The sequence below is a fragment of the Crotalus tigris genome, unplaced genomic scaffold (genome assembly GCF_016545835.1).
Source record: "Crotalus tigris isolate CLP2741 ecotype Arizona unplaced genomic scaffold, ASM1654583v1 scf7180000017753.6788120, whole genome shotgun sequence".
Taxonomy (NCBI): Eukaryota; Metazoa; Chordata; class Lepidosauria; order Squamata; family Viperidae; genus Crotalus; species Crotalus tigris.
The window spans coordinates 4,856,314-4,884,297 of NW_024096615.1; the positions used below are offsets into that span (position 1 = coordinate 4,856,314).

The 27,984-nt window shown below is 41.0% G+C and overlaps 1 protein-coding gene across 3 annotated transcripts; it reads right to left on the minus strand.

The window, feature by feature from the left end:
* Positions 1–1,048: 1,048 nt before the first annotated feature.
* Positions 1,049–27,984, minus strand: LOC120306832 (L-threonine ammonia-lyase-like). 3 transcript variants are annotated; one of them, XM_039340753.1, is made up of 12 exons: positions 27,138–27,984; positions 24,972–24,998; positions 23,346–23,682; positions 19,810–19,926; positions 18,634–18,875; positions 16,533–16,698; positions 15,306–15,402; positions 11,000–11,069; positions 9,406–9,531; positions 5,829–5,996; positions 4,743–4,800; positions 1,049–2,950 (listed from the first exon to the last, which is right to left on the minus strand). In XM_039340753.1, exons 1-12 carry the CDS (start codon positions 27,272–27,274, stop codon positions 2,852–2,854), a joined length of 1,644 nt encoding a protein of 547 aa, XP_039196687.1. In that variant the 5' UTR covers positions 27,275–27,984; the 3' UTR covers positions 1,049–2,851. The 3 variants fall into 3 exon arrangements, with proteins under 3 accessions (XP_039196687.1, XP_039196689.1, XP_039196690.1); XM_039340755.1 differs by having other exon boundaries at positions 27,342–27,983; XM_039340756.1 differs by lacking the exon at positions 24,972–24,998 and having other exon boundaries at positions 27,342–27,983.

A 27,984-nucleotide genomic window follows, 5' to 3' on the forward strand; every position in this document is an offset into this window, starting at 1 on the left:
TTCTCCTAAGAAAGCAGAACTCTTGAAATAGGCAGTATTATCAGAACCACCAATAAATCATTTCTTTTTGGCTGCTTGACCCATGTAATCTTAATAGTGGTGAAGTTTCATTTCACTGCATTTTCTTAAATGCCTTTTTCCTCTCTCCCTTGATAACTATCAATTATTTTAAGCTGGCAAAGCACAAAAGTTTGACAAAAGTTATGAAATGAAGCACCCTTGAAAAGCTGTCTTGGGTCCATCCCATTCAATCTTGACCAATATTTTAGTCTTGAGATTCAACTCAATGGCTTTGCTACCAACAACCATGTTCCCTTTTTTTAGACCTGCAAGATATTTAAACCATACATCCACCTTGCAATATAGGAGAGCGTTAACCCTGATGTATTTTAACATTTATTTATTTTTTTTAAAAAAAATCTATTTGGATGCCACCCAATTCTAACTAATTCTAGGCAATTTCTTTGAAAAAAAAACCTCAAGAAAAATCTGTTCTTGTGGTAAGGGATAGTTCAGTGGTTCTCAACCTGTGGGTCGGGACCCCATTTGGGGTCGAACGACCGTTTCACGGGGGTCGCCAAACAAGGCTGTCTGCCATTTTTTCCCCCTTTTCTTTGGCCACGCCCCTGGCACCTGGTGATGTATAAGTGGTTGGGGGTCACCACAACATAGGGAACTGTATTATGGGGTCGCGGCATTAGAAAGGTTGAGAACCACTGGGATAGTTGAAGCTTTGGTCCATTTATTATTGCAATGCCCGTTGTATAAAAATGCACAGTGCGGTTTCATTTTCCCTTTTTTTAAAACTAAACTTGACATCTGTCAGGCTTATTTGATATACTGATGTTGTTAGTCAATAAGTCTACTTAGTTTCTTTAAAGGTAGCCAAGTCTTGTTTTATTGTTTGTAAAACCTGCTATAATAACCAATCGTTTTTTTTTAAAAATGATCATTTTCTATTTTTGTGATAGAAGCTGTCCAGAGTCATTCTACAGTCAAGCAGCCTCTAAATTTCGTAAAGAAATAAAAAGTAACAATAACTAAGGAATCAATATTTATTTCATTTTATTTGGTCAGACTTTTAATTTGAACAGGAACTGTGGTCATTGGCCCTAATAAACTGACTCACCAGGGCATCTGACAGAACAGCCCTTCTCACAGAATTGTGGCTATCAAGAAAAAAATGGAAGAGGCAGTAATAGCTACGCTGCCTTGCACCCCTGTATAAAAGGCAGAATACGAATCTAACAAATACATTATACAGTAGCTTCCATTCAGCTTCAGAATATCCTTTTGACCGAGGAAGCAAGAAGCCCAAACCCAAAAAATTAAAGTTAAAATCTTGAGAACATTTTAAATAGACACAGGTTTGCATCTTCTCAGGACCCTTGAATGCATTAACCAAACTTTACTTAGGTAGAGAGCGATTTTTAGAGGGGAAAAAAGAAAATCTTCAAAATTCTTCAGGTCATGCAAATAAGTGGAGGGAAGAAAGGGTGGTGATGTGGATACAAGCAAGGAAAGCAAGGAAACAATGGCTAGCAATACAGAAATTACAACCAAAACACAGGTGGATTGGTTGGGACCTATGACGAGGTCTAGGAGCCAGGCGCAAAGAGCACCATACCCATAAATAGCTTCCCCCATCGATTGGAAGTTACCCTGATGATGCTGATAGTAGCCAGCAAAAGCTTGGTATTTTATCTCATTAAAACTTTTATAGTTTTATAAATTTCCTGGTGTTCGTGCATTTTATGCTAGTCAACACACACACACACACACACATAACAGCAAATCTTGCAATTGACTCGTATTTGCAACATCAACCACTAGTCAGCTATCTCTGACTAAGTGAGAAAAAATGCAGCAGCCTTTACTCAGATATCTGCACATTTTGGAAAACGATGCTAAACTTTGGCTTTCTGTGTTGAGAAACAAAACATGGGTTGATGACAAGTGGCTGAACTTTTTGCCAAGAATACATCAATGTGGGATTCCTGACGGGAAAGCCAACTTAATAGTTATTAATGCTTATTAGTTTTCCTTCATTGTTCTTTCTTCCAACAAAGCTGAAACACAAGGCAAATCTGCATGATTTAGGATTAAACTCAACTTGCTTTAAGGTCTGAATATATTTTACTTAAAAAAAACCCGACAACCTCTAACTCAAAATGCAGTCCAGTGTTTTCTTTAAAAACCTAAAATTTTAAATTGAGCCCTGGCAAGGTTGGGTTCTAATGCAAAGTACTTGCCAGATCCAAAATGATTTAAATTAAGAAAAGGTTAAAACAATTCAGACTTGGAAAAAAATATATATTTGCAAGGTCAACTCTCCTAAGAGTTAAAGAAAACAGATGGTCTTTTTTTTTTTTTTCTAGAAGTGTGCCAGAAATAATTCACAGTGAGTAGACAGATAAAGTAAACATTTTAACTTGTAATTTTTATGGACTACTGATACAGCAATATTGGATTAACTCAGAAATTACGAATTGTCATCAAGTAGAACCTCTATAGTAATACTGCATCTCTATTGGTTCTCCATAAACCGAGAAAGATGGAATTATGAACTATTAATTGACGCCTTTTACGGATCTGAACAAAAACTCTCCTGAATGAAAGAAATAAGCTACTTGTGATTTTGCAAGGTTTATGCTTTGGGAAAACTTAAAGCTATTCACTGCACATTGATGGTTCTTTTAGATTGCAACCTCTGGAGGCAGGTGTACGTCAGCTCTGTCACTCATGTATCACAAAGTATAAAGGTGTTCTAGAAAGAAATGCTACTTGCAATATATTGAGCTTTCCATATTGTTTTTTTTTTAAAGTGGACCGTCTCAGTCAGCTGTCATCTTCACCGTTCCACCCATGTTATCATTGGATAACGCTCCGTGAGGATCTTTCTTAATTGAGTAGTATGGCTTCTGTCACGCGTTTCCACAACACAGGAGACCTGGAGGGGGGGGGGCAAAGCATATTGAGTTGCAGGAACCTAAATCAGGGCTTTAGTAAACAATTGATCTCAATCTTTTTTTTTTAATGACCCTGTAATCCCTTGCATCGGGGTGGAGTTGGGTGAGTGAATGGAGCTGAGCGTTTACTGGCTGGATGCCCTTCCTGATGCCTACACAAAGCTCACAGCAGATATTTCCTCTTTGCTCCCAGGCAGAGAAATATCTGCCGCCACCCAGGATCAAACTCACAGCCGCCTCATAGTGAGGCAAGAGTTCCACCTGTAGGCCATTACACCTCTCCCAATTGACCTCAAATCATAAAATAAAGGTAGGCAGGAATGTATGGAATTCCATAAATGTATTTTAATGGGTTGTAATCACTGCCAATCTGTATTCCACCCCTGTTCCCAGTTACTCAGTACCTTGATTTTTCTCCATCAAAATGGATGGAGCCTAACAAATTTTACCCACTTTGAAGTTTTCACTGCATGATGTTATAATAACAGGGGGAAAAAATACAGACTTGTATTTTAAGAGCATTTTAAGAGCCTTCTTGTTGATGGGCAGGATAAAAAGACATTAACGTGGGAAAAGGGAGAAATTAAATACTGTTAGGGTACAATTGTGGCAGTAAGTTGGGAGTAAGTAGGAACCTGCTATACTATTAGTACTATCTATCTTGCCCTCTATCTTCCTGTTTTTGTAAGCATTCAAGAAAGCTTATGGAACCAAAATGCCAAATCTAAAATCAAGAATAAAATCAACACAGTCAAATTCAAGACATCTCAAATCAATTTAAGCAATATATATGTAGGTATGTATACATGTGTACTGTTTTACTAGAGTTTTACTAGGATTTATGGATAGCCAACTAGAAAAGATTCATGGGTGACTGGCTTTGTATGCAGCAAGGCTATTTTATGGTAATCATCTGTATAATAATCATCTATACTGTTGTTGTTTTAACTCTTCAGTTGTATCCAATTCTGGGCAACTTTATTACCAAGTGCTCTCCGTCTTATATTAGATTATTGGTTTTGTTTGCAGCAAGGCTACTATATGCATAAAAAATGGGGAAAAATACCCACAAACCCACAATGGAGTAGACTGTAAAAATGGTAGAACGTGAAGTGGCTAAATTGTTTTATCCGATTAGGAAAGGAGAAAGAACTATTTTTAATAGAAGATTAGAAAGCCTTTATGGACTCTTTTGCTGAAGCTTAGCAAAAACAAATGGATGGTTTCAAGGCTGACTGATTAAAAAGGGAAGGTGGGGACCAAGATGCGCAATGTGGAAGGGTGAAGACAGTTCTTATTCTTTTGTTTGTTAACTGCTGCCCAAAACTTTAGAGATTGCTTTAAATATTTTTCCTTTCCTCTCCTTTTCCCCCTTTCCTCGACTTTTCCTTTCTCATTTTCCTTTCTCATGTTTGACATTTCCATAGTTTTAATCTTACAGTTTTAATCTCTCCGTTAAAAATTTCATATTAAAAAGACACCTCCAATCCATCTTCAAGCCAAATAACCATCTTTGGCCGTGTAAATTAAGGACATCCCCTAGAGCTTTCAGGATTATCATCTTGAATCCAAAGCTAAGTTGTTTAATTGTCTGTAAATTAAGAACATCCCCTAGCCTAGAGCTTTCAGGTTTATTATCTTGAATCCAAAGCTAAGTTGTTTAATTGAATTGCTAGAAATCTGACTCCTTGCATAGCTCAGAAGTATTATATGTAGAACTTGGCATAGGGCAGTTAAAATGGCATCTGACTGAGCTTTTTCTCTCTTGCTTACCTCACTGGTGAATAAATCAGCTCTCATGTATGGCTGTTCTTGTCTGATATCCAAGATTCTGGAACAAAGAGGTTTTTATGTAAGATTGTAGCTAGTTCAGTCTCACAGACATGAAGCAATAACTGAGTCTTTGGCAGAATTTCTGCAAACCAATCAAGGCCCGTTTGAATAAAGAGCCATGGAAATTAAGAAAGTTTAAAGAAAATCTAGCCCAGGATCCTTGAATTGCACTGTTTCCATTGCTTGGAGAGTAGGATTATTTTGGTCCCCCTGTATTTTTCTTAAATGGAGATTTTTTAAAAAAATGAATAAATGAAGTTGCTATGTTGATAGGACACCTTAAACCTTTTAGGTTAGTGACTTGAAGCTACAGCAGAATAAATGAAGTGACCTTTTCATCTTCAGATGCAAAATGTCCTTTCTGATGTCCTGGCAGAGAAGGTCTACTTTGGATCCATCAGTGAAAGAGGTCCGACTATTGGGATCCAGAAGAAGAGCTGTCTCTGCTGTAGCATTCATCCTGTGGAACATCTAAGGTAAGATCCACCTTCACCCTCCTATCCTTCCACAAGAACCTGAAGACCTGCGGGTCAATCTTGGGTTCAAATGGGGGAGTTCCACACTAGGGGTGGCTGCTGAATTGAGGGCAGATTCTACCTCCTTCCTTCCTCTCTGCTCTCCACCCGTCCGTCTTGTTGGTTATCATATTTTATTTTATTGTCCTATGGTTTTACTTCCGTTTATATGGCTTTCATTTTATTTCCCTTTTGATTATTGTAAGCCACCTACAGTAGCCCCATGGTGAGATAGGTGGCAAATAAAATTAACAAATAAATACATTGTCCATGTATTCTAGACATGGAGGATTTTCATGGGCGAAGTAATTGGCTTCCTACCACATCAAAAATCTCCACTAAAGATGACGTAATCAAGACAACCGCAGGTCCTGGTCACTCTCGGGACGCATCCAGATAGATTTCCTGGTGATAACACTGAATATTCTTTTGTTTTATTCAATCTTTTCAACCTACTATCCAGGTTGGTGGATTATGGTCCCCATCAAAGTCAAACCACGGTTTAGACTACCTTGCTTCCTCGCGAGCTAAGGTCTCCAACAGTTTTGAAATCTCTCCTGGACAATCGGTGATGGTGACCGTGAATTTACACACTCTGTTGTCCAGAGTAAGGGCGTGATCCATGCACTGCCTCATCTGAGGGAATTCCATGTTTCCATTACTGACGGCAACAGCCACTCTGAAACAAGGTGAGAAAATGAAATAAACCATTTCCCCTTCATAGCTTATTTGATAGATTTAACAGGTTCAAGGATTAAAATATATTGCATGGTTCCCCTTTGACTATCTGTAACAATAGCCTTCTAGTCAATGCCTGTTTTACAAGGCTTCAGTATTTGTACACCTTTGCCTCCATATCTACTCAGCTCTTTCCATTCTTCTACATTCTACAAAAGAAGCGATACAAAGAAACATTGAAAGCCTCTCTCAAGTCCCTGGATATTAACACCATCTTTTGGGAACTTCTGGCGCATGATCGACCAACATGGCGCACCTTGGTGTACCAGGGTTGCCAGACATATGAACACAGAAGGACAATCTTGGCACAAGAGAAGCGAGCACTCCGCAAAGCCAGAGCTATAAATGCTGAAGTAACAGTGTTTACATTTCTTTGTTCAGTATGTGGCAGAACATTCCGTGCTAACATCGGTCTTATTAGCTACCTACGGACACATCGTTGATGGCCCATAATCCACAAGATGTCAAGGTCTTCATCAAAAATCGATGGACGAACAACACACATATAATCATCCATTTATTGGATTATAATTTTTATCATCCTGTTCATGTGGGCTCAACTATCAGAAGTATACAGGGCTGGAGAAAAATAGTTTCCAGGTTAAAAAAACCCACCCAGTTTCTGATTTTAATTCCTTTGAATGAATATTGGGTAACATGAAGCCAATAAAGCAGGAGATTTTGGAGATCAGAGTTCTCCAAAGTGGAATGGACTAAAATGTCTCTTTCTCTTGTCTCATTCCAAGTGAGGGTAGCATACTCCTTCACCCATTTTTTTAGAGGGAATATTTATAAACAAAACCAGCACAGGTTTTGTTCCATCTTATTATTATTATTATCTGGGAAAGATTGAGGGCAGTAGAAGAAGGGGACAACAGAGAATGAGGTGGCTAGATGGAGTCACCGAAGCAGTAGGTGTGAACTTAAATGGACTCCAGAAGAGGGTAGAGGACAGGAAGGCCTGGAGGAACGTTGTCCATGGGGTCGCGATGGGTCGGACATGACTTCACAACTAACAACAATTATTATTTTACGCCACCTGGGAAGGCAAAGATGTCAGCCTAGCAAGGAGGTGAAGGACATCATCTCCTGAACTTTCACACTCAAGAAAGTCTGTAGTAATAGACAGCAGCTCCCTTTAAGGGTAAAAATTCTACTTAGGAATTATACAATTTTTTTAATTTCATACACCTGCCTTTCTGTTTCCTCAATCTGGCCAAAAGGAGCAAAACAGAATCTACTTCATGTCACAGCCACATACTTGCAGTTCCTGGTGGATATGGCCAGTCTCCAAGTACTGCTAATTTTAGAGCCATCTGACCCACCTACCACTAATTCAGGGATGGAAAAATGCAGGAAGCATTTGCATCATTTTTCCCCCACATCTCTTCACCATAGCATTAAGACAGTCCAAGGATTTGATTTATCCTTTAAGGACCACATCTCAAGAATCACAAAGAAGGGCAGGGTAAGATTTCAAGATTCCGTGAACTTAGATGGGAATAATAACGACGATGTAATTTTCACCATTTCATTCTATGCATTTAAACTAGGCATTTTTCAGAACGATCCATGGGATTCATCAGATTCTCAAAGAGGACAAAAAAAGGCTAAGAACTCCTGTAAGGTTTTTTTTTTTTAAAGGATTTCTAAGAAACAGCATCCTGATCATGCTAAAACCAAAACCATCATAACTAGAACATAAAGCATAGAATAATAGGGTTGTAAGGGGCCTTGAACAGATTTTATTTTTCTGGGCTCCAAGATCACCTCAGATGGGGACTGCAGCCAAGAAATTAAAAGACACTTGCTCCTGGGGAGAAAAGCTATGGCAAATCTAGACAGCATACTAAAAAGCAGAGACATCACCCTGCCAACAAAAGTGCGTATAGTCCAGGCCATGGTTTTCCCAGTTGCAATGTATGGCTGTGAAAGTTGGACCATAAGAAAGGCTGAGCGCCAAAGAATTGAGGCCTTTGAACTATGGTGCTGGAGAAGACTCCTGCGAGTCCCTTGGACTGCAAGGCGTTCAAACTGGTCAGTCCTGAAGTTGAGACTCAAGTACTTTGGCCACCTAATGAGAAGGAAGGATTCCCTGGAGAAGAGCCTAATGCTGGGAAAGATGGAGGGCAATAGAAGAAGGGGATGACAGAGAATGAGATGGCTGGTTGGAGTCACTGAAGCAGTAGGTGTGAACTTAAATGGACTCCAGAAGATGGCAGAGGACAGGAAGACTTGGAGGAACACTGTCCATGGGGTCGCGATGAGTTGGACATGACTTCACAATTAACAACAAGATCTTCTAGTCCAACCCCTGGCCAAGTCAGGAAAGCTTTTACCATCCCGGACAAACGATTGTCCATTCTTTTCTTGAACACCAGCGATGGAGCACCCACATCTATCCCCACATCGAGATAAATTTGGGGACATTGAAGAGTACTGGATGTAAAACAGAACCTTGAGGTACACCCTCCCCCATTGCACACGTCTCTCCATGTAGATGTAGTTCTGTTGAGGACTACCTGCTGAGTGTGGTTAAAACACAATGCCGAATGGGTAGCTGCCCTACCTACCAAGCACCTGATATGGTCCCCGGAGGATGACAAGGTTCTATGATGACACAATGACTATCTCTGGAAGATGGGGATGTTAAAGGGAGAGCTCCTTACAGTACTGGACCCCCACTTCCCAGGTCACACATCAGAAGCCATGAAGAAGTGCCTCCAATTCATCAACTACCCATCAAGTGGACAACTACAATGTCCTAAACTCAGACGTTTAAGTTGGTTTCATTTTATGGAATAAAGGGAATCTGACTACATTAGCCTTCCAAACCCTCAACTAGCTTTCCTTCACCAGCTTCCACGACAAGCAGCAGCTTGAAGCAGGAGGTTCATTTAACAGAATAACAGAGTTGGAAGGAACTATGGAGGTCTTCTAGTCCAGCCCCCTGCATTTCTTTTGACTTGGAAATAAATGTCCCCTTTGCTTTCTAGATGTTGAGCTTAACAGCTGGAGACTAACAGAGACTAACTTGCCCAAGTAGTTTTTCTGGTGAGGATAAGAAAGTGCTTTTTCCTTGTTTGAGATATCTTGGTAATCTCTCAACCAAAACCCGATACTCTGCTAGGCTTCTGAGATCAGCCAAGATCAACTAGAAGTTGCCAATCAAATTGGAGGAAGATAATTCTCCTTTGAGTCAAACTCAACTCTCTGGGGATAATTTTTGCAATTCTGCAGTCTAGTGTACAACCTTAAAATTCCTTGGGTGGTCATCCAGTCCAAGCACTAAGATATCCCCAGGTAATATCAATAATATACAAAAATTGAGCTTTTGGATAATTTTATACCTTTTGCCCTTTAACTCTGGCAGTTTCCCAGACACCAGAGCAGCCAGTGCAATTGCTCCTTCTATGTCAACAGCAACACGTTCGTACTCCAGCAACCTCAGCATAGAAATCAAGACGTCCTCTTCTCTGAAGGAGAAGAACAGCAAAGTCAGACAGAGTTGTGCCACCCCCGTGCGAATACGACACTTGGTTTCTCAATTATTCAAAAGCATCGCACTGAACAGAGCAAGGCTCATCTTTGCCATGCCCAATACACGTAAGTCCTCGACTTACGATGGGATAACCTGGAAACGCACGACGTTTCTCAAACTGATGTCTTGGAGCTGCAGTGGATTTTAATTCTAGTTAAAAAAAAATTAAGTGATTTGAATCACTTTAATTTCCCTCTTCTTAAAGCTCCGTGGTCTGAGCTGAAAGGGACGATATTCAGGTATAGCCTATAAAGCTGGCATTGCAAAGGAATTGCATTAAAAATTACAAAGGAATTGCACTCACATCTGGGAAGGCAGTTCAGATCTGGAACTCAGGTGTGGGGTTTTCAAGTTTAAAGGGACAAATTACACAATTAGGGTGCAACTAACCATGAATGGCACATCCATCTTTAAAATGCAAGGTTTTCCTGCAGAACTAGAAAAGAAAAACCAGGGACCTTGTGTTTAGTAGGACCTCAACTCTCAGAGGCACAGGGAAAACTGCCAATGTTCTGTTCTCTGGAACCAACAAATCTGTTAGGAGGTTTCGTGGAGTTCCATTTGAAGAAAGATTGTATTTGTGGAGAACCAGCTGTTGCGAGACATTGGACACTTTCCTTTTACAGAAAAGGCTGCTTACTTAGATTATTTCAGAACTAAATAATATTGGGGCAGCTTAAATGTTTTGCAGGGAACAAACCTGCATCTCAATCATAGAGTTATAAGGCTGGAAGGGTCCTTGGAGGTCTTCTAGTCCAACCCCTTGCGCAAGGCAGGAGTGCTTATAGTATCCTGGACAAATGGTTGTCCAGTCTTTTCTTGAAAAATGTCCAGAGATGGAGCATACCCACAACTCCAGAAGGCAACCTGTTCCATTGATTGTTCTATCAAGGAAATTCCTCTTTTAGTTCCATGTTGGAAATCTCACTCTGAGCTGCTTCCACCCATTGCTTCTTGTTTATCCTTAGGTGCTAGGGAGAATAAATAGACCCCCCCTCCTCCCCTGCAATATCCCTTGAAGTATTGGAAGATGGCTAGCAAGTCAAAGGCCAAAGAGAATTGAATATTGAGATCAGATTGGGGTTAACTGCAGGGATGATGGACTTGCTATGAACACGTCCTATTTTCTTTGAATCTACTTGTCTATTTGTATTATATTTGGATATGGTCAAATGACTGCATCTGTAAGGTTTCCATTCTATGCTCTTCTGAATATGAATCAATTATATCCCAATTAGAATCTCCTTGCTCTCCATTTCCTCCTTTAAACTCAGATCTGTTTTGTACCCAAGTTAGAAAACCCAATCTATGGGTTGGTTCTTAAGATCACCCGGAAACACCCCAAAAAGGAACCACCACAAATGCTAATTTTTTAATCAGAGTAAAACATGGCCTTTACATACCTCACCGTTACAACTTTATCAACCCAGTTCCCTGTCAGTTGAAAAGAGTTGGTGCCAAAACCACTCAATTCTGAAAAACGAAGCAACAAAAAAAGAAAAAAAAAGAAAAAAAGAGAAAGAAAACAAGGAATACATGAATAGTTTTACCCACTGGTTATAAAATAAATGCTAAATCAACGTACAAGTTTTGACTGTTTTGCAGACTAATGTTAGAATTCAGGCAAGGCTTTCTTGTAATGTCCAAAAAAATTTTCTTTCAAGTTGTCACTGGTTATTCTGAGATTAAGAACCCATCAACAGAGCAGCATAAAGCAGGACACAGGATGGATAATCGAGGCAAAAAGATAACCAGGGGGGTTTAAAAAAAAATAGGAAGCCACTGGGAATATGAAAGAAATTGAATACAACTATCTAGATTTCATCGTCAGAATTGCATTTGAAGCAACCATTCAAAAGCACTACTTTTAAGTCCGCGGCATCAAGTCTTTAATGGAAAATATTCTGGCTGTGTTCTTCAGAGTCATGATATTTTTACAAGGGAATGTAATGTTTTTTTTTAAACTGTTTCCTTATTTGCACAGGAGGAGAAGGATGAGGGAAAATAAAGAAACTCTTGGGAGAGGAGACTAAGCATAAGGAAGACAGATTGAAAGGGGGGGGGGGGGAGAGCAAAATTTTCCCTGCTGTGTGAAACACCCTCCCTTCAGAGACCAGAATGGACCCAACTCTGTTAGCCTTTTGTAAAAGCCTTAAAACCTGGTTTATAGTCCTAAGTTTGAGGTACTGAATTTGGCCAGGACCTCTGTTTCCTGGCTATATTGCTAACAAGCCAAATATATCTTACTCTCGTATATCTTGAATTGGCAGTTTGTAATGTTTTTACTGTTTTTGTTTTAAAAGGTTCTTTTATATATCTAAAATTTTTAATCCCAATATCTTTTTCTCAATTGTTAAGCCACCCAGAATCATTGACTGGCTATAGAAAATGAACAAATAAACAATTAAACCTTCTTTGAAGGAGATAGAACCCTTTTAAATCTTCGGTGGATTTAATCTTTTTTTTTTTTTTGATATCACTAGTAAGTAGTATGTAAGTAGCCTACAATTGGATATTTTGTTGTTTCTGGCCATGTGGCTGTAATAAGCTGATTTGATTTGATATCACTTGTGGTTCTAGTGATAGTTCTGGAGTTTAAGATATGGGAAAGTAAATTTCAAGGGAATATTGGCGGAAAACTTCCTCACAGGAAAACCAATTATTAGTACAATGTTGCTGGAAAGCTATCATTTGGGGGTAGCTAATAACTCTATTAATTCTGTAATAGAGCAGTGAACATTATACTATGCAATTCCTATTGCTAGTTGTTAGTACATTACTGTCTTTATTTGCTGCACTGTTTTTTGTTCTTTTTAATTTTGCTGGTCATTAACTGAATAAATATTATTGACTGATGTATCATTCTGGGGGTAGTTTAATTAGTTTCCTGCCCTGAGCAGAGGTAGAATTCCATGAGGTAAAACAGCCTTTACAAACCATCTTTTGGGGTTTGTCAGCCAGCTGTAGCCCAAGATAAGCCAATGAGAATTGCAGTTGCTAAAAATGCTACTACATCACAATGTTTAGAATTTCAATTGCCTGCTGTGCAGGATTAAATTTTTCCCCAGTTTTCATCTTTGGCACATTTCTCCATTTAAAAGCAGTCTCAAACAGGGAACATTAAAACAGGGTAAAAAAGAAATAAATGCTTTTTTTCTTCCCTCCTAGTTTTTAATAGTTTTACTCCCAGCAGAGAAAAGACAGACACAATCTACAATACAGGGGCTCTACTCAAGAGTCAGCCTGCTATAGAAATAAAATGCTGCATATAATATAAAAAATGTTCGTTTTTGCCCTTGTCTTGCAGTGAAACCCTCAGTAAATAGGTATTAAGTCACTAATAGTCCTTTAGCTATCTCACTGAATTAGCCTAAAGTGGCGCTTAAAATCAAATTATCACTTAAACCAGAGATTTCTGTGGGAAATGACCAGTTTCTGCAAGCCAAACCAACATGGGCTTGAAGGAAATGAATCATCCCTTGTAGCCCTTCCTGGTAGGACACCAAACATCTAAAACAGGCATTTCTCTCTTTCAAAGAAGAGTTTACAATAGGAAATCTCCACCCTCTACAACTCAACGTAAGATTTCCTACGGAGCCTCACCGAACTTTCTACATTGTGGTTTTTGCAGCTCAAACGAGTAGCTGGCACAGAAAAATCACCCCTCTGCCCATTTTAAACAAAACTTCACGGTTTCTGCCATTTAAGCAAGCAGTTGTGTCTGAAAAATCCCATTTTTCTGCCCCTCCACTCCAAAAAAACCCCAGCACTTTAGCAGACAGGACCAGTTTTTCCAACCCATAAGCAACACCCTGGAACGCTCCTCATCTCGCAGGCTCAAAATTTATAGTTTTCTGAAAAAAACGCCTCTCATCTTTACGGGCCAATCAAGGGATTGCTGGGGCGTTGCTCCATCCTAAGGATTTACAGCTGGAGAAATTTGGCCTCTCTCTCAGATGTTGCATTCCGTGTGCCCTTTAAGCTGATTTGTTTGGAAGGCTGTGTAAAGGGAGAGTATATTCAGAGTAAGCGACTCTCTCCTTTTTGAGAGCAAAGGACTGGAAGATGAAATAGTTAAGGCCAATCGCCACATTTTTTTTTCCTTCCACCAGTGTAAATGCCCCCAAATTGCTTCTTCTTCTTATTATTATTAACAAAACTTCATGAAAACTGACCGTTTTCTAGTTGCTGCTAGAAAACTAGGACTGGCCCTTAAAAACCCTTCTGTCTCCAAAAAACTAATTTGAAAGTTATACTCTGTTTGTGCCATGGTACTTATTTATACACCTTTCTGTTAGTTATCCTAGGTGTTTTTTAAAAATGCTGCCAAAAAAGCAGGGTTTGTTTTCAAGAAGACTGCTGCCTGACTTCCCTACTGAAAAACATTGTGCAACTTAACAAATACCCACTGTTTTCCTTTAATTGCTATCAGAAAGAAAGAAAGAAAGAAAGAAGAAAGAAAGAAAGAAAGACAAAAGAAAGAAAGAAAGAAAGAAAGAAAAGAGTAGAGAACAAGAAAGGAGATAGAGAAAAGAGGAAGGAAGGGAGGGAGGAAGGAAAGAAAGAAAAAGAGAGAAAGAGAAAGAAAGAGAGAAAGAGAAAGAACAAAAGAGAAAGTAAGAGAAAGAAAGAAAGAAAGAGGTAGAGAACAAGAAAGGAGATAGGGAAAAAAGAGGAAGGAAGGAAGGAAGGAAGGAAGGAAGGAAGGAAGGAAGGAAGGAAGGAAGGAAGGAAGGAAGGAAGGAAGGAAGGAAGGAATAGAGAATAGAATAGAGCTGAAAGGGATCATAGAGGTCTTCTAGTCCAGCCCCCTGCTCAAGCAGGAGAACCTATACCATCTCAGACAAGTGATGGTCTAGCTTCTTCTTAAAAATCTCCAGTGATGGAGCGCCCACGATTTCTGAAGGCAAGCTGTTCCACTGGAAGGAAGGAGAAAGAGAAAAAGAAAGAAAAAGAAAAGACTTTCTTTCTAATAATAAAGGGTAAGTGGTGTTGGTAATCCAGGAAGACTAATTGCCATTTAATATGAATTTACATTTATCTATGATCTAATGTCAGTTTTTTGTATGTCTAGAGATGCCGTCAAGAGCATCTTTTAGAAAAAGAAAAACTGTAGCTCAGTTGAGCAATAATTGTTCATCTTCTTGTCAGATTTCAACTCTGGGAGACTCAAGTCAGAATTACTTCAAATATTAGTTATACACAGAATTCTCAAACCTGTTCTTTTTATAACCATGGGGTGAGCGAAAGAATGGCCAGTGACAAGCTGCAATAAAGCAACTCTGATCAATGGCCTTGCCTACCATCTTAGCATAAAATGGCCTCATTCATGACTTGGAATGACATAATGGAAGCTAAGCTGCCTTTAGGTTTTTCTGCACAGCTAGATGTGCTTCACTCCTCCATCCTTCAGTTGGCAGAAACCTCCACCATCTTGAAATCTCCTTTCCTGGTTGCCAGTTGCTCTCCAGTGTCAATTGCCTCGCTTCCCAGTCACTCCAATCCCCTAACAAAATTGACAGACCTTCAGGCTGTCCTTGAAGAGGGCTAGAAGAATAGGAAGATATCTCCAGAAATACCTCTGAGCCTGTCTCACTCATGCACTATTAGGGAGTAGGAGGAAGACAAAGTTGTATGGACACAAAAGAGGTTCCCGGGAATATCTGCACAATAGTTACAGTCGAGAGAGGAAAGGCCCAAATCTCTTACCTCTGTAAAATTGAGGGTGGCTGTAGGTGTGATCTTGAATCGGTTGTCCTGTCTTTAATGACTGCTGATTTACAGGGATGTTCTCCAGTTCTACACCCTGAGGAACAGGAAGCAAATAAGAACAGTGTTTCAGTTGAGCGCACACCTATTGCACCTCCAAACGTCAGTATCTTTTACAGTTCCACAGATTTCCAAAGAGTTTATATTAAGAATACCCTTTCATTTCCCCATCTGGGCTCTTCTGTTCTTCTGCGGAAACTTTAGACTCGGCATTGTTAGGGTGAAATTAAAATGTATCCCAAAATGTAACAAGTACCTTCCAGCTGCTACACATTGGAAGGAACAGCCCTCATCTAGTATCAGTCTATATTTCTGGAAAAGAGAATACTGTACACTTATGGTATGAAGTCATTCCCCACCCTCCAGTCAGAGCTGAAGAAGCTTCTTGGATGAGAAGCGAAACGTCTTCAAAGAAAAACAAGGAAGTCCAGTTGCCTGCTGAAAAAGCACCTTTGGGACCACCAGGACCTGGATGAAGGAGGATCTCCATAGATGAACTAAAGCTTCATACTATCTGAGTTGGTTCCCCAGCACTAAGAGAGAGCAATCACCAACAGTCATAACTAACCAAACGTGGCATGTTTGCAAATGCGTTTGCTAGAAATTGGAGAGTCAATGTGGTTTTATGGTTAGGGTGCCAGACCAGGGGTAGGCAACCTTGGCTCTTTTATGACTCGTGGACTTCAACTCCCAGAATTCCTGAGGCAGCCATGCTGAGGGGAAAGGGAGAGGTTTTCAAGCTGAGCCAGGCTGGCTCAGGAATTCTGGGAGTTGAAGTCCACGAGTCATAAAAGGGCCAAGGTTGCCTACCCCTGTGCTGGACCAATGGTGGAGAGATCAAAATTCTGCATTGCAGTTGTGGCTTTGCAGGATCAAAGTATCAAAATACTTCTAGAGGACATCTACTTTGAAGAAGGTGACTTAAGAAATTCCTGTGCTCAAAAACTGGGAAAATTGTACTGGCAGTTCCGCTTCTTTGTTTTAATCTTGTGTTCACCAGTCCGTATTACAAGGAGGCGAAGGGAAGGAAAATGGCTCTATTTTCTGTTATCCTACTGAGATTTAGTATCTTTCTATTCCTTGGCTCGGTGGATTAACCAGGTTTGAAGCTGAAGTAAAGGCTTCCAAATGCACATCCAAAGGAAGCAAAGATGTACGGAGGCTTACCACCACAAAGATGTGTTGGTTCAAATGTTTCAAGGCTGCAGAGGTGCTGGCCAGCAATCCACTGGGAATCCCTGCTGGCAATATCATTGCATCCAGTTTGGGCACCTGTTCATAGATCTCCATACCCATGGTCCCCAGCCCTGATAGGTAGATAGCACTATCATCTCTGCAGACACAAGCAGGAAAAAAAAAGGAATGGCTATTTAACAAAGAGCAATAGTGTATGTTCTACCTTCTTGTGTTTCCTCAACCCACCTCCTTATGCCTTTCTTCTTCTTTTGACTCTCTCTGTACAGGTAACGGCACCGATGTGGTATGTCTCATCAAAACCAGGTGCAGAAGGTTCTTCACTTGGAAAGGTTCAATATAAAATGAGGGTAAACTCTACTCCTTACTAGCATGGATGATGTTACCTTGTTTGGTAATGAAACGTCTGCAAGGAAGAGAGCTCCAAGGACCCCACGGTTCAACCTTGGGCTACAAATATTCCATTCTATCAAAAGGGCTATTTTTCCTTCTCCTGTATCAGTGAGGGCGAACCTTTTAGAGACTGAGTGTCCAAACTGCAACCCAAAACTCACTTATGTATCGCCAGGTGCCGGGTGGGTGTGGCTCACTTGGCGGGTGCAGCTACAGTGGCCTTGGCAGACTCGGTGGGCATGGCCACCGGATGGGTGTGGCTGCAGTAGTCATGGCAGATTGGGTGGGCATGGCCACTGGATGGGTGTGGCTGCAGTAGTCATGGCAGATTGGGTGGGTATGGCCGGGATGGGCATGGCCACTTTGATGTTGCTTATGGGGAGGGACACCTGTGGGAGCCAGGCAGGGTTGGGGGAGATCCAGGGGGCCTCTGGTGGGTGGGATGTGGGCTCCCCAATGGTGGCTCCAGGCAGGCTGGCCTTAGGCCAGTGATGGCAAACTTTTAGAGACCAAATATGCTGGAGTGATGGTGCCTGCCCACAGAGAGGGCTCCATGTGCCACCTGTGGCACACGTGCCATAGATTTGCTACCACTGTCATATATGTTGAAACAGCTTGGCTGTTTCAGGACACCAAGCTCCCCTTAAACTTTTTACTGTCATCGCTCCTCCGAGCTCTGTGGTCTGAGGAACTGTTCCATTTGATTTGTTGTTTTTAACCATTCTTGGCTGTTTGATAAGCAAGTGCTCTCCAGGCTACCTGGTCAAGCACAGCTTCGTTCAATTATTGCATGTTCAACTTTGCATCAGCTTTGATGTTATCAAGCAGCGTGTTCTTCGCTTGCCCTTTCTCCTTGTTCCATCAACTATTCCTAGCATCTTAGACTTGTCCACTGAATTTGCACCCATGATATGGCCAAAAGAAAGCAGAGGTAGTCTTATGACTTTAGCTCCTATTGATGTGTCTGGTTTTATACGATTTAACACGTCTCTGTTACTTACTCTGGCTGTCCATGGTAAATGCAATAATTTATGCTATCGCCATAGTTTAAAGGCATCGATCTTTCTTTGATCAGCCCTTCTAAGTGTCCAACTCTCATCATGATAGAGAAGACTATTGCTTTAACTGTCCTGCCTTTTGTAGTTATATCAATATCTCTGCTTTTTCCAGATCTTATTCATGCTAACTACTGTGGGGCAACCTAAGGTCATCCTGTGTTTGATTTCTGGAATAGAGTCAGCTGAGTGGTGCAAATGGGTTCAATACAGTCCTTTCAGCAGTTCCAAGAAGGCTCCACACCCATTTGCACCACTCAGGTGACTCTGAAGACACAGATAATCCTCCAGGTAGCCTCAACGACTCTCTAAAAGAAGGCAAATGACCAGCTGTCTACAAGGAGTATAAATCCTTCCATTCCTTGCCATCCAGTCAGAGCTGAAGAAGCTTCTTGGATGAGAAGCGAAACGTCTTCAAGGAAAAACAAGAAAGTCCAGTTGCCCTTTGGAGAAAAAGCACCCTATTCAAATCCTGACCAGTTGGGAACCATGTTTAGTTTCTGGGCCCCAAATCAGCTAGATACTGCCACCTGCAGGTAAGAATGAAAACAGCTACTCAGACTCTTCTGCTGTGCTCATTTCAAGTGTGGGTTTTGCAAACACCGTTCTGCAAGTGAACAACTTACTCTTCGAGGTATAAGTAGCTGTTTTCTTGGGCAAGTCTCCTGGCATGTAACTGAGAGTCTCTGACAGTAGAGCCATAGGAGATGACCATGGCACCGTACTCACGACACATTTTCACCCTGCTTGGCGGGCTGCAAGCAGACATGATGACAAAGACAGGAATGTGGAGTTCCGAGGCATGATACGCGACAGCCATGGAGAAGTTGCAGTCCGAGGCCACAATCACACCGTTTCTTTGCTGGTCCTGGAGAATGCAAACGCACAAATGTTCAGGACTTTGGTTAGGAGCTGGGTACAAGCCTCCCCAATCACGTGAATAGAATGACAAGAGTTGGAAGGGACCTTGGAGGTCTTCTAGTCCAACCCCCTGCTCAAGTAGGAGACGCTCTACCGTTCCAGACAAATGACTTTCCAATCTCTTCTCCAAAGCATCCAGGGATGGAGCACCCACAACTTCTGAAGGCAAAAGCTGTTCCACTGATTAACAGTTCTCACTCTCAGGAAATCCCTCCTTAATTCCTGAAACCTAGAAAATAATATAAATGGTGAAGCAGGAACACTAAACATAAGGGAACAGACTACTTATAAGCTTGAGCAGGAGGTTGGACTAGAAGACCTCCAAAATCCCTTTTCACTCTTCTGTAATTCTGATTTTGGGTTCAGCAATAATATATAAGAAAGCACGTTAAGCATGTAAAACTACTCTTTAAAATGCTGTCCTCCGTAGAGCTTATAAGTAGTCTGTTCTCTTATTTTTTAGTGCTCCTGCTTCATCATTCATATTGCTTTCTGGGTTTCAGGTCTTCCAAGGGGAATGGTGCCTTGACAGCTCCCCCTCAAAGGAACCACTGGGATTTTGTTCCACGTACCAGGTAAATGAAAACAACGCAGAACTCATATTTCACTCAATGCAAAGACTTTATAGAATGTGCAAGATCAAAAACATGTCAAGTGTCCGTTGATTTACGGAAACCCAGCTTCCAATTCCAATTTAACAGCAACACTTATTACGACATTTTGTTTCCGGGAGAAAAAATTCTCCCCTTGGGAAATGTAAAAAGAACTTGGAAGCATATTATCTTTTGGACTCGCTTAGCTCACTTCTTGCAGTCCTTTCAAAATTTCGCCAAGCATTGATTCACTCCGGTGCTCGTGTTTCACTTTTTTGATTTTCCTACCTCTCTTAAGGACAGCAGAAGGTAAAGCACGCCTCGCTCCTTCGCAGTTCCTGTGTACTGAAGAAGCTCTTTCTTTAGATATATGTCCATTCCATATTGCTTTGAAAGCCTAGAATACTGAAAACAGCGGGACATGATTGAGTAACTCCGTTTACTTTTGCAAACATGCAGACTTACAAATTTATTCAATCTATTTGCCAATCTTGCTGCAAAAATCTTAGCATCCTGATTAGTAAGGGATATTGGTCTATATGATCCTGGGTTTGATTTAAAAAAGGGATGATTAAAGTATATAATTATAAGGAAATATGGGATGATTTTATAAAAACGGTGTTGGTGGAAGGCAAAGGGAATAAGATAAGGTAAGATAAGATAACCTTTATTGTCATTTTTATACTGTGGGCACAATGGCACACATCAAAAATGAAATTTAGTTGCCTGCTCTCAAAGTGAAACACATACATGACACACACCTAAGCATACTATGAACAACATATGTATATACCCACATCCCTACATATATGTAGCAAATAAATATTAAATATTGTCCATCTTGAATATATAATGGAAGGAGGAAGCTTGAGAGTTCTCAAGGCTAATGCTGTATGGAATGAAACTCTGGCTGAATGTGTTGTTTTGGAGGGGATAAGGGCACAATTGAAATATATTGTATATTGTTAGTTCTTATATAAGAAATATAGATAATAAAAATGGTCCCCAGGGGGGTGGGTGCACTGTAATATTTGTATTTTTGATACTGTTTTTTATGTAGACTTATATGCATGATGTTTGTATTATTTGTATTTGAATAAAATTAATTTAAAAAAAGGCAAACATACAGATTTACAACAATTTATTTAGTGATTTGCTTAAAAACTGTGACCTGAAAGGTTGTAAACTGGAGCAAAACTCTCTTAACAACTCACAGTAAAGGAAATTGCACGGAAGTGTGGATTAATTTATTTCTGGTCTACATCAGTTTTGCTACTGAATTCGTGGTCTTCTGGCTTTTGCACGGATTTGTCTTGCTTTTAGTGAAATACCGTATGCATTATTTCCGAACGTCTTATTTTTGAGTTTATTCTCCCGTAAACTGCCTTCCGATTTGATTTACCATAATTAGTTGTTAGAACTGTACCCCAGCTTTTGGAGAAGTGTCAAAACGATAAGAGTGGTGGCTATAATGTTCTGTGTCGATCCACAAAATAGAGCTGAAGTCATTCCACTTAATGCTGCGAACTGCAAAATCTTGGAGGACCGCGGCAGATGTGATTTGTGTCATTGAAAAGTTCCCTCCCTCAATCACCCAGCGGCAATTTTTATTTGCTCTAAGCAATCACACTTGATGCTAACAAGCACAGTTCAGATTAACAATCACAAACAAAGCCTTATGGGTGATAAAGAGATCTGCCGGGGACAGATGTTCTGTTGTAAGGGATTGATATCATGTTGTTGGTCGATTATTTATTTGGACGACAAGGAGCTGGTCCTGGCTTATCTGGGCTTGCTTGCTTCCTGTGAGATTAGGATTATTGATAGCTCTCTGATGGGAAAGATCATTGGGAAGGCTTAGTTCTTCAGCTGTGATTGTTGAAATGACTTTGAGTTATTAAGTTGATAAAGCAATGGCTCGTGTTTATCAAGGTGGTGGTTGATTACTATGGGGAACATGCTATGCATTGAATGTCTGTGGAATGTCTCCACAGACATTTAGCCATGCACTTTGGGGTGAACAGCCTTCAGAAGGTGCAGGAATGTGAACGGATTTCCAGAAAACATTGTAGACCACAGGAACAGGTCAAAAACATCCTGCAGCCATGAAGGCTCCACACCCATTTGCACCACTCAGGTGACCCTGAGGTTGTTGTTTGTTAATTGGGAAGTCGTGTCCAACCCATCGTGACCCCATGGATAACGTTCCTCCAGGTCTTCCTGTCCTCTACCATCTTCTGGAGTCCATTTAAGTTCATACCTACTGCTTCAGTGATTATTGGACACCTTCCGACCTGAGGGGCTCATCTTCCAGCGTCATATCTTTTTGCCTTTTAGTACTGTCCAAGGGGTTTTCATGGCAAAGATACTGGAGTGGGTTGCCATAAAAGAGCCGAGGTGGCGCAGCAGTTAGAGTGCAATATTGCAGGCCACTTTAGCTGACTGTGTTCAGCAGGTCAGCGGTTCAAATCTCACCGGCTCAAGGTTGACTCAGCCTTCCATCCTTCCGAGGTAGGTAAAATGAGGACCCAGATTGTTGGGGGCAATGTAAAAATATATATATACATTGCTTACTGGTGTACACCGCTTAGAGAGTGCTTGCACTTAAAGCGGTATATAAGTCTCATAAATAAATAAATAAATAAATTTCCTTCTCCAGTGGATCACATTTTGTCAGAACTCTCTGCTATGACCTGCCCGTCTTGGGTGGCCCTGCATGGCATAGCTTATAGCTTCATTGAGTTACGCAAGCCCTTCGCCATGACAAGGCAGTAATCCATAAAGGGGGACCCTGAGGTAGACACAGGTAAACTTCCAAATGGCCCCTACAGACTCTCTAAAAGGAGGCAAATGACCAGCTGTCTGCAAGGAATATAAATCCTTCCATTCCCCACCATCCAGTCAGAGCTGAAGAAGCTTCTGGGACGAGAAGCGAAACATCTTCAAAGAAAAACAAGAAAACCCAGTGGCCCCCTGAAAAAAAACACCTTTGGGACTTATCCAGTGGTGGGATTCAAGTATGTGAACAATCAGTTCTCTGTGTGGATGCCGCTTCCGGGAAGTCCATTCTGGGCCTGGGCATCAAAAAATTAGCTACCGGTTCTGCCAAAGGGGTGCGAACCGGCTGAATCCCACCACTGGACTGATCTCAGAAGGTTTGTGTGTCTTCTAAGCAAGGTTAAGCATTAGTTCTGCCCTACTTATCTTATCTGACCAATGGACCAGACTAGGCATGTGTCGATTGGCTGGATGGTGGGAAATGGAAGGATTTATACTCCTTGCAGAAGGCTGGTGATTCGCCTTCTTTTAGAGAGTCGTTGATGTCCCTGGAGGCTTATCAGTCCACATTTTGGACAGAAGACCACTGGTTTGAAAGAGGGGTCAAAGAGGCCATCTATGTCCAAACTGAACAGCTCTCTCTCAACAGAGGTGGGGGGAGGATACTACACCTCCTATCTCCAGCCTACCACACAGTCCTTTCAGCAGTTCCAGGAAGGCTCCACACCCATTTGCACCACTCAGGTGATCCTGAGGACACAGATAAACCTCCAAGTGGCCTCAATGTCTCCCTAAAAGAAGGCAAATGACCAGCTGTCTGCAAGGAGTATAAATCCTTCCGTTCCCCACCATCCAGTCAGAGCTGAAGAAGCTTCTTGGATGAGAAGCGAAATGTCTTCAAAGAAAAACAAGAAAGTCCAATTGCCTCCTGAAAAGGCATCTTTGGGACAGCTTCCCCACCCTATGTATTGAAAGGAATGTGTAATTCTGATTTCTAACATGGTTTGGAACTTCACTGGCATTGAAAAAACAATCAAGAGCAATACCGTGCACGGGGTTTTCAGGACTCCATGCTGGATCTTGAGCGCCGCAGCATTGATTTCTTGGATTTTTTTGCAGGTGGTATAAAGCGGTTTGCTAACGGCCACTTCCGGGCAGGTGGCAGAATCATTCAACTTTCCCTCCGCCTGGCTAACGATCTTCATTTCCCATGTCTTCATTCCCCCGTTTAATTCCTCTTCCTCTCCAAAATCTTTCAGCCTCTCCGGGTGGATGGACGATAGCCTTTGCTCAGCGCGGCTGCTTCTTCTTTGCCGATCCTTATGCAAAGGAAAGTCAGAGGTGGTGGATGCCGTTAGCTTTTTGGGTTTGCTTTCGCCACTCCTAAAGGAAGAGGGAATGAAATGGGTTAGGAACGGTTCATCGTGTTGAACATCAACCGTGGGAGATCTGAGGACATTATCTACTTAGGGCCTAGATCAGTGATGGCGAACCTATGGCACACGTGCCAAAGGTGGCACTCAGAGCCCTCTCTGTGGGCACACGTGCTGTCGCCCAGCCCCGCCTCCCGCCATGGCCCCCTCTTCACCAGCAGACCCCCTGGAGGACAGTCACCCCTCGGCGCAGCCTGTGCAGAGTACTGCAACCTAGGACATGGCAGCCAGACAGCGGGGACAAGACTCCGCCCTTGTGCCCCGTCATGCCCAGATGATGCTGCAGGGCGTGGGCAGGGGGCATGGCTGCCATGATGCTGCTGGGCTGCCTGGACAATCTGCAGCGGGCCATGGAGGTGGTGGGTGGCCAGGCGGGTGGAGCGGGCGGGGCAGAGGCGGGGCAGAATGGTGGCAGGGCAGGATTCTTGCAGGGCGGTTTTGGAGCACTCGGTGTCTAAAAGGTTTGCCATCACTGGCCTATATTCTCACTCATGTTCTTCATCATGTCATTCATTGCCATGCACACACCTATACATGCTGGAAGGGTTAGGGTTAGGGGTGGACATTGTGAGCATTCTATGAGAAAATTAGGAAAATCAGGTGCCCCAGCTGTAGAGATGGAAAGGCCTGGAAAAAAAAAACTGATTTTTTTTCCCCAAACAGCTTTGGAAAAAAAAAAACAACAACCCTGTTTTTCCCCCCAATTTTTCTGGTTCCTCTCCCCCCAAGGCCTTTCATCTCTACTTAAGTCAGGGGTCTTCAAACTTAGCCCTTTTATGACTGGTGGACCAACTCCCAGAATTCCTCAGCTATGCTGGCTGAGGAATTCTGGGAGCTGAAGTCCACAAGTCATAAAAGGACCAAGTTTGAAGACCCCTGTTCCAGACTGTCATATACACTGCTCATATTTGTCTATTGATAGCTGAACTGTATTAATATCTAATATGGGTTCAGAATCCTGCATTCTTGAACAAAGGCTAACAGTGGGGTCCAGTGTGTGTGTGTTTAAAAACATATTCAACAGCTCATTTGCAAGTAATTGCAAAATCACAATTCTAGTTAGTTTCTACATGCATAGTTTTTAAAATGTGATATGGAACATTTTTTTAATAAAATTGTTTTATAGTTAAATGTTTTACAAAGACACGTACACACACACACACAAATACACACAGATGCATGTTTGCATTCTTAATTTTAGTCAGTTTAACGACAAGTCATGGGATTTTAAAAACCTACTTTTTTGCAAATAACATCTTTCCAGAGCTAGGGATAGAAACAGAGAAAAACCGTTGATATGTTTACATAAAAAGAATAACCACAAAAAAAAAAGAAGGAGAAGGAGAAGGAGGAGGAGGAGGAGGAGGAGGAGGAGGAGGAGGAGGAGGAGGAGGAGGAGGAGGAGGAGGAAAGAAGAAGAAAGAAGAAGAAAGAAGAGGAAAGAAGAAGAAAGAAGAAAGAAGAGGAAAGAAGAAGAAGGAGGAGGAGGAGGAGGAGGAGGAGGAGGAGAAGAAGAAGAAGAAGAAGAAGAAGAAGAAGAAGAAGAAGAAGAAGAAGAAGAAGAAGAAGAAGAAGAAGAAGAAGAAAACAAATGTTGGAAACAAAACTGAATCATCTTCTGGTATAAATCTAACAAAATCTAAAGATTGCGTGAAAACATCTTTGTGTGAGTATCCTTTCATTGCCAAGGAATCACTACTTTGTTTGCTTACTCCTTATAATAAACAGGAAATATTTTTAAAAAGCCAAGTAGAGTTCTTACACAGTATTTAATATTAAATATTTAAATCAAGCAGTGATTCCTCAGAAGTGTTTCATATCTGGTTTCTCCCCAAATTCTGATAAATTTCTGGATTGGATAAAAGCGCCTGTCTATATCAGTATCCTGGTTGATGTTGTATTGCTGAACGGAATTTGGCTGTTCTACACGTAATCAAATTGTAAAAGTTGGGTGCACATACTATAAACATACTCTAGACAGGATCTCGTATTTAATTTGGCATGCAACGTCTGTCATTATAATAGATGGATGAATGATTAATTGCCTTTGAGGAAAAAAAATATATGCCATTATCTACTTTTTCTTTCTATAATCAAATAATGGTAAAAGATGTTTTTTTTTAAAAAAAAAAATGTCAGTCATTTGATGATGAAGAAATCCTAGGGCAATTAATAAATTATTTCTTTATCTTAACCTTACTACTTTTGCTAATGCTTTTTGGAGCTTCTCTGGCTTTAAGCAAAGCGTACTTCTTTGCTGGTTCAGCTCCTTTATTGCTTTCAGTCTTGATATTTTACAAACATTTATCTCTCTCTCTCTCTCTCTCTTAATGTATGCAATTAGGTCATAATTATTCCTATTTTGTGCAAGCTGCTATGGGAATGTAATGCTTGCTGCTGTTTAAAAATTATTTTCTTAATGACTGACTCTGATTGTAGTTACGTTTTAAAGTGTGGTGTTATTTTACAGTGTTAGCAAAACTTGCTTTGCGAGATGCTAGGAGACAGAAATGCATTTTATAATGTGTGGAAGGATTAGAATTAGTCAGTCTGTAAGTTGTCAGCAAGCTCCCTCTGCTGAGTATAACTTAGTTATGATTTCTATTATAGGAACATAAACAGGATCGGCTCCTACAGCTTTGGGGCTATCATACAATTAGCTTTGAAATCAGTCCATAATCAGCTGTCCAAATAATGAGGTTCATACAGAACACAAAGGAATTCAGATAAAACATATAGCCCATAAAATGGTTTCTTCATTTCAGTTCACCTCTGTAGTAAGAAGTTAGAAGATAAAAACCATAGAAACACAAGAAAGTCCAGTTGCCTCCTGAGTAAAAGAGCACCTTTGGGACATAGAAACTAAGAAGAAAATGACAAAATCATCATCATCATCTACAGTGTTAGACAAACAACAATCTAATTACTGGGAAAGTGCAATGTATCTAACAAGGTCTTTGGAAAGAAAGAAAGAAAGAAAGAAAGAAAGAAAGAAAGAAAGAAAGAAAGAAAGAAAGAAAGAAAGAAAGAAAGAAAGAAAGAAAGAAAGAAAGAAAAGAGAGAGAGAAAGAGAGAATGAAACAAAGAGAAACAAACAAAGAAAGAGAATGAAAGAATGAAAAAAGAAAGAGAAAGAAAAAAGAGAAAGAAAGAGAAAGAAAGAAAGGAAGGAAGAAAGAAAGGAGAGAAACTGAAAGTAAGAAAAGAGATAGAGAAAAAGAAAGAAAGGAGAAAGAGAAAAAGGAGGTAGAGAAAAAGAAAGAAAAGGGATAATAAAGAAAAAGAAGGAAGGAAGGAAGGAAGGAAGGAAGGAAGCTTTTATCCATTCTTTGCAATATTCATGCTATCTACAATTTCACCGAAATGAGAGGAAAAAGAGATAGTCCATCATATTGTCACAATTACCTATAAAGTACAGCAATGAAATAAAGGAAGAAGCGAACTAGCATTCCAACTACTGCACTATAAGAAGGCAGGTGGGGTCCACGGGAGGGAAGAGCCACGGATTTGGCCGCAGGTACCAAGGTGGGACTGTCCATCATTTTTTTAAAGGAAAAAAAAAAGAAAGCAACACGCTACGTTCTACATCACAGGGCAACTTAGTCCAACCTTTCCCAGAACGGATCGTATTCTCGTTCTTCTTCGCCCTCTTCCCTGGATAATCCATGTTTTAAACCTGTGGAATAGAACAGCTGGGCGGCGAATTTCATCGCAACCTCTCGGTGATCCCTGAAACGGGAAGATTCCCCCCCCCCCAGTGACGAATTAAAAAGAAAAAAGAAAAAAAACTTCAGAAGACAGCCAGATGGGCTGCAAAAAGACCCACAGATGGTGTGGGTCTAGAGTCCGGCTACACACGGCCCTCTGATGTGACAGGGGACAAAGAAACGACTTTGAAGATGGGCGGCTGCTATATAAAGAGATTATTTCGCAGAGAGCAACCTGTCCCTGTCAATTTGAGTCAGGGCCTGAGTGACGCTTATAGTTCAGTCCGGCTGACAGTTTGTGGGTTTTAAACTCTTTACAGCTTCTCTGTTGCGGGGTGGTGGTGGTGGCAAATTGACACTGAAACCGATCCCCGAAATCAGAGCAAAACAAGAAGAAGGATTCGGATTCTGTAGTCCAATATCTCAAGCTATCCTCCAAAGCGCCTGAAGGCAGGAGAAGAAGCAATGGATGGAAACTAACCAAGGAGAGAAGCAACCTGGAACTAAGGAGAAACTTCCTGACAGTTAGAACAAACTAACCAGTA

Excerpts from the sequence above, each read along its gene's own strand:
- LOC120306832 (XM_039340753.1), bottom strand. The coding sequence starts at position 27,274 with ATGATGGACAGTCCCACCTTGGTACCTGCGGCCAAATCCGTGGCTCTT. Across the intron at positions 24,999-27,137 it reads TTCATTGCTGTACTTTATAG|CTCTGGAAAGATGTTATTTG; the intron begins GTAATTGTGACA and ends TTCTATCCCTAG. Across the intron at positions 15,403-16,532 it reads ACCAACACATCTTTGTGGTG|GGTGTAGAACTGGAGAACAT; the intron begins GTAAGCCTCCGT and ends CCTGTTCCTCAG.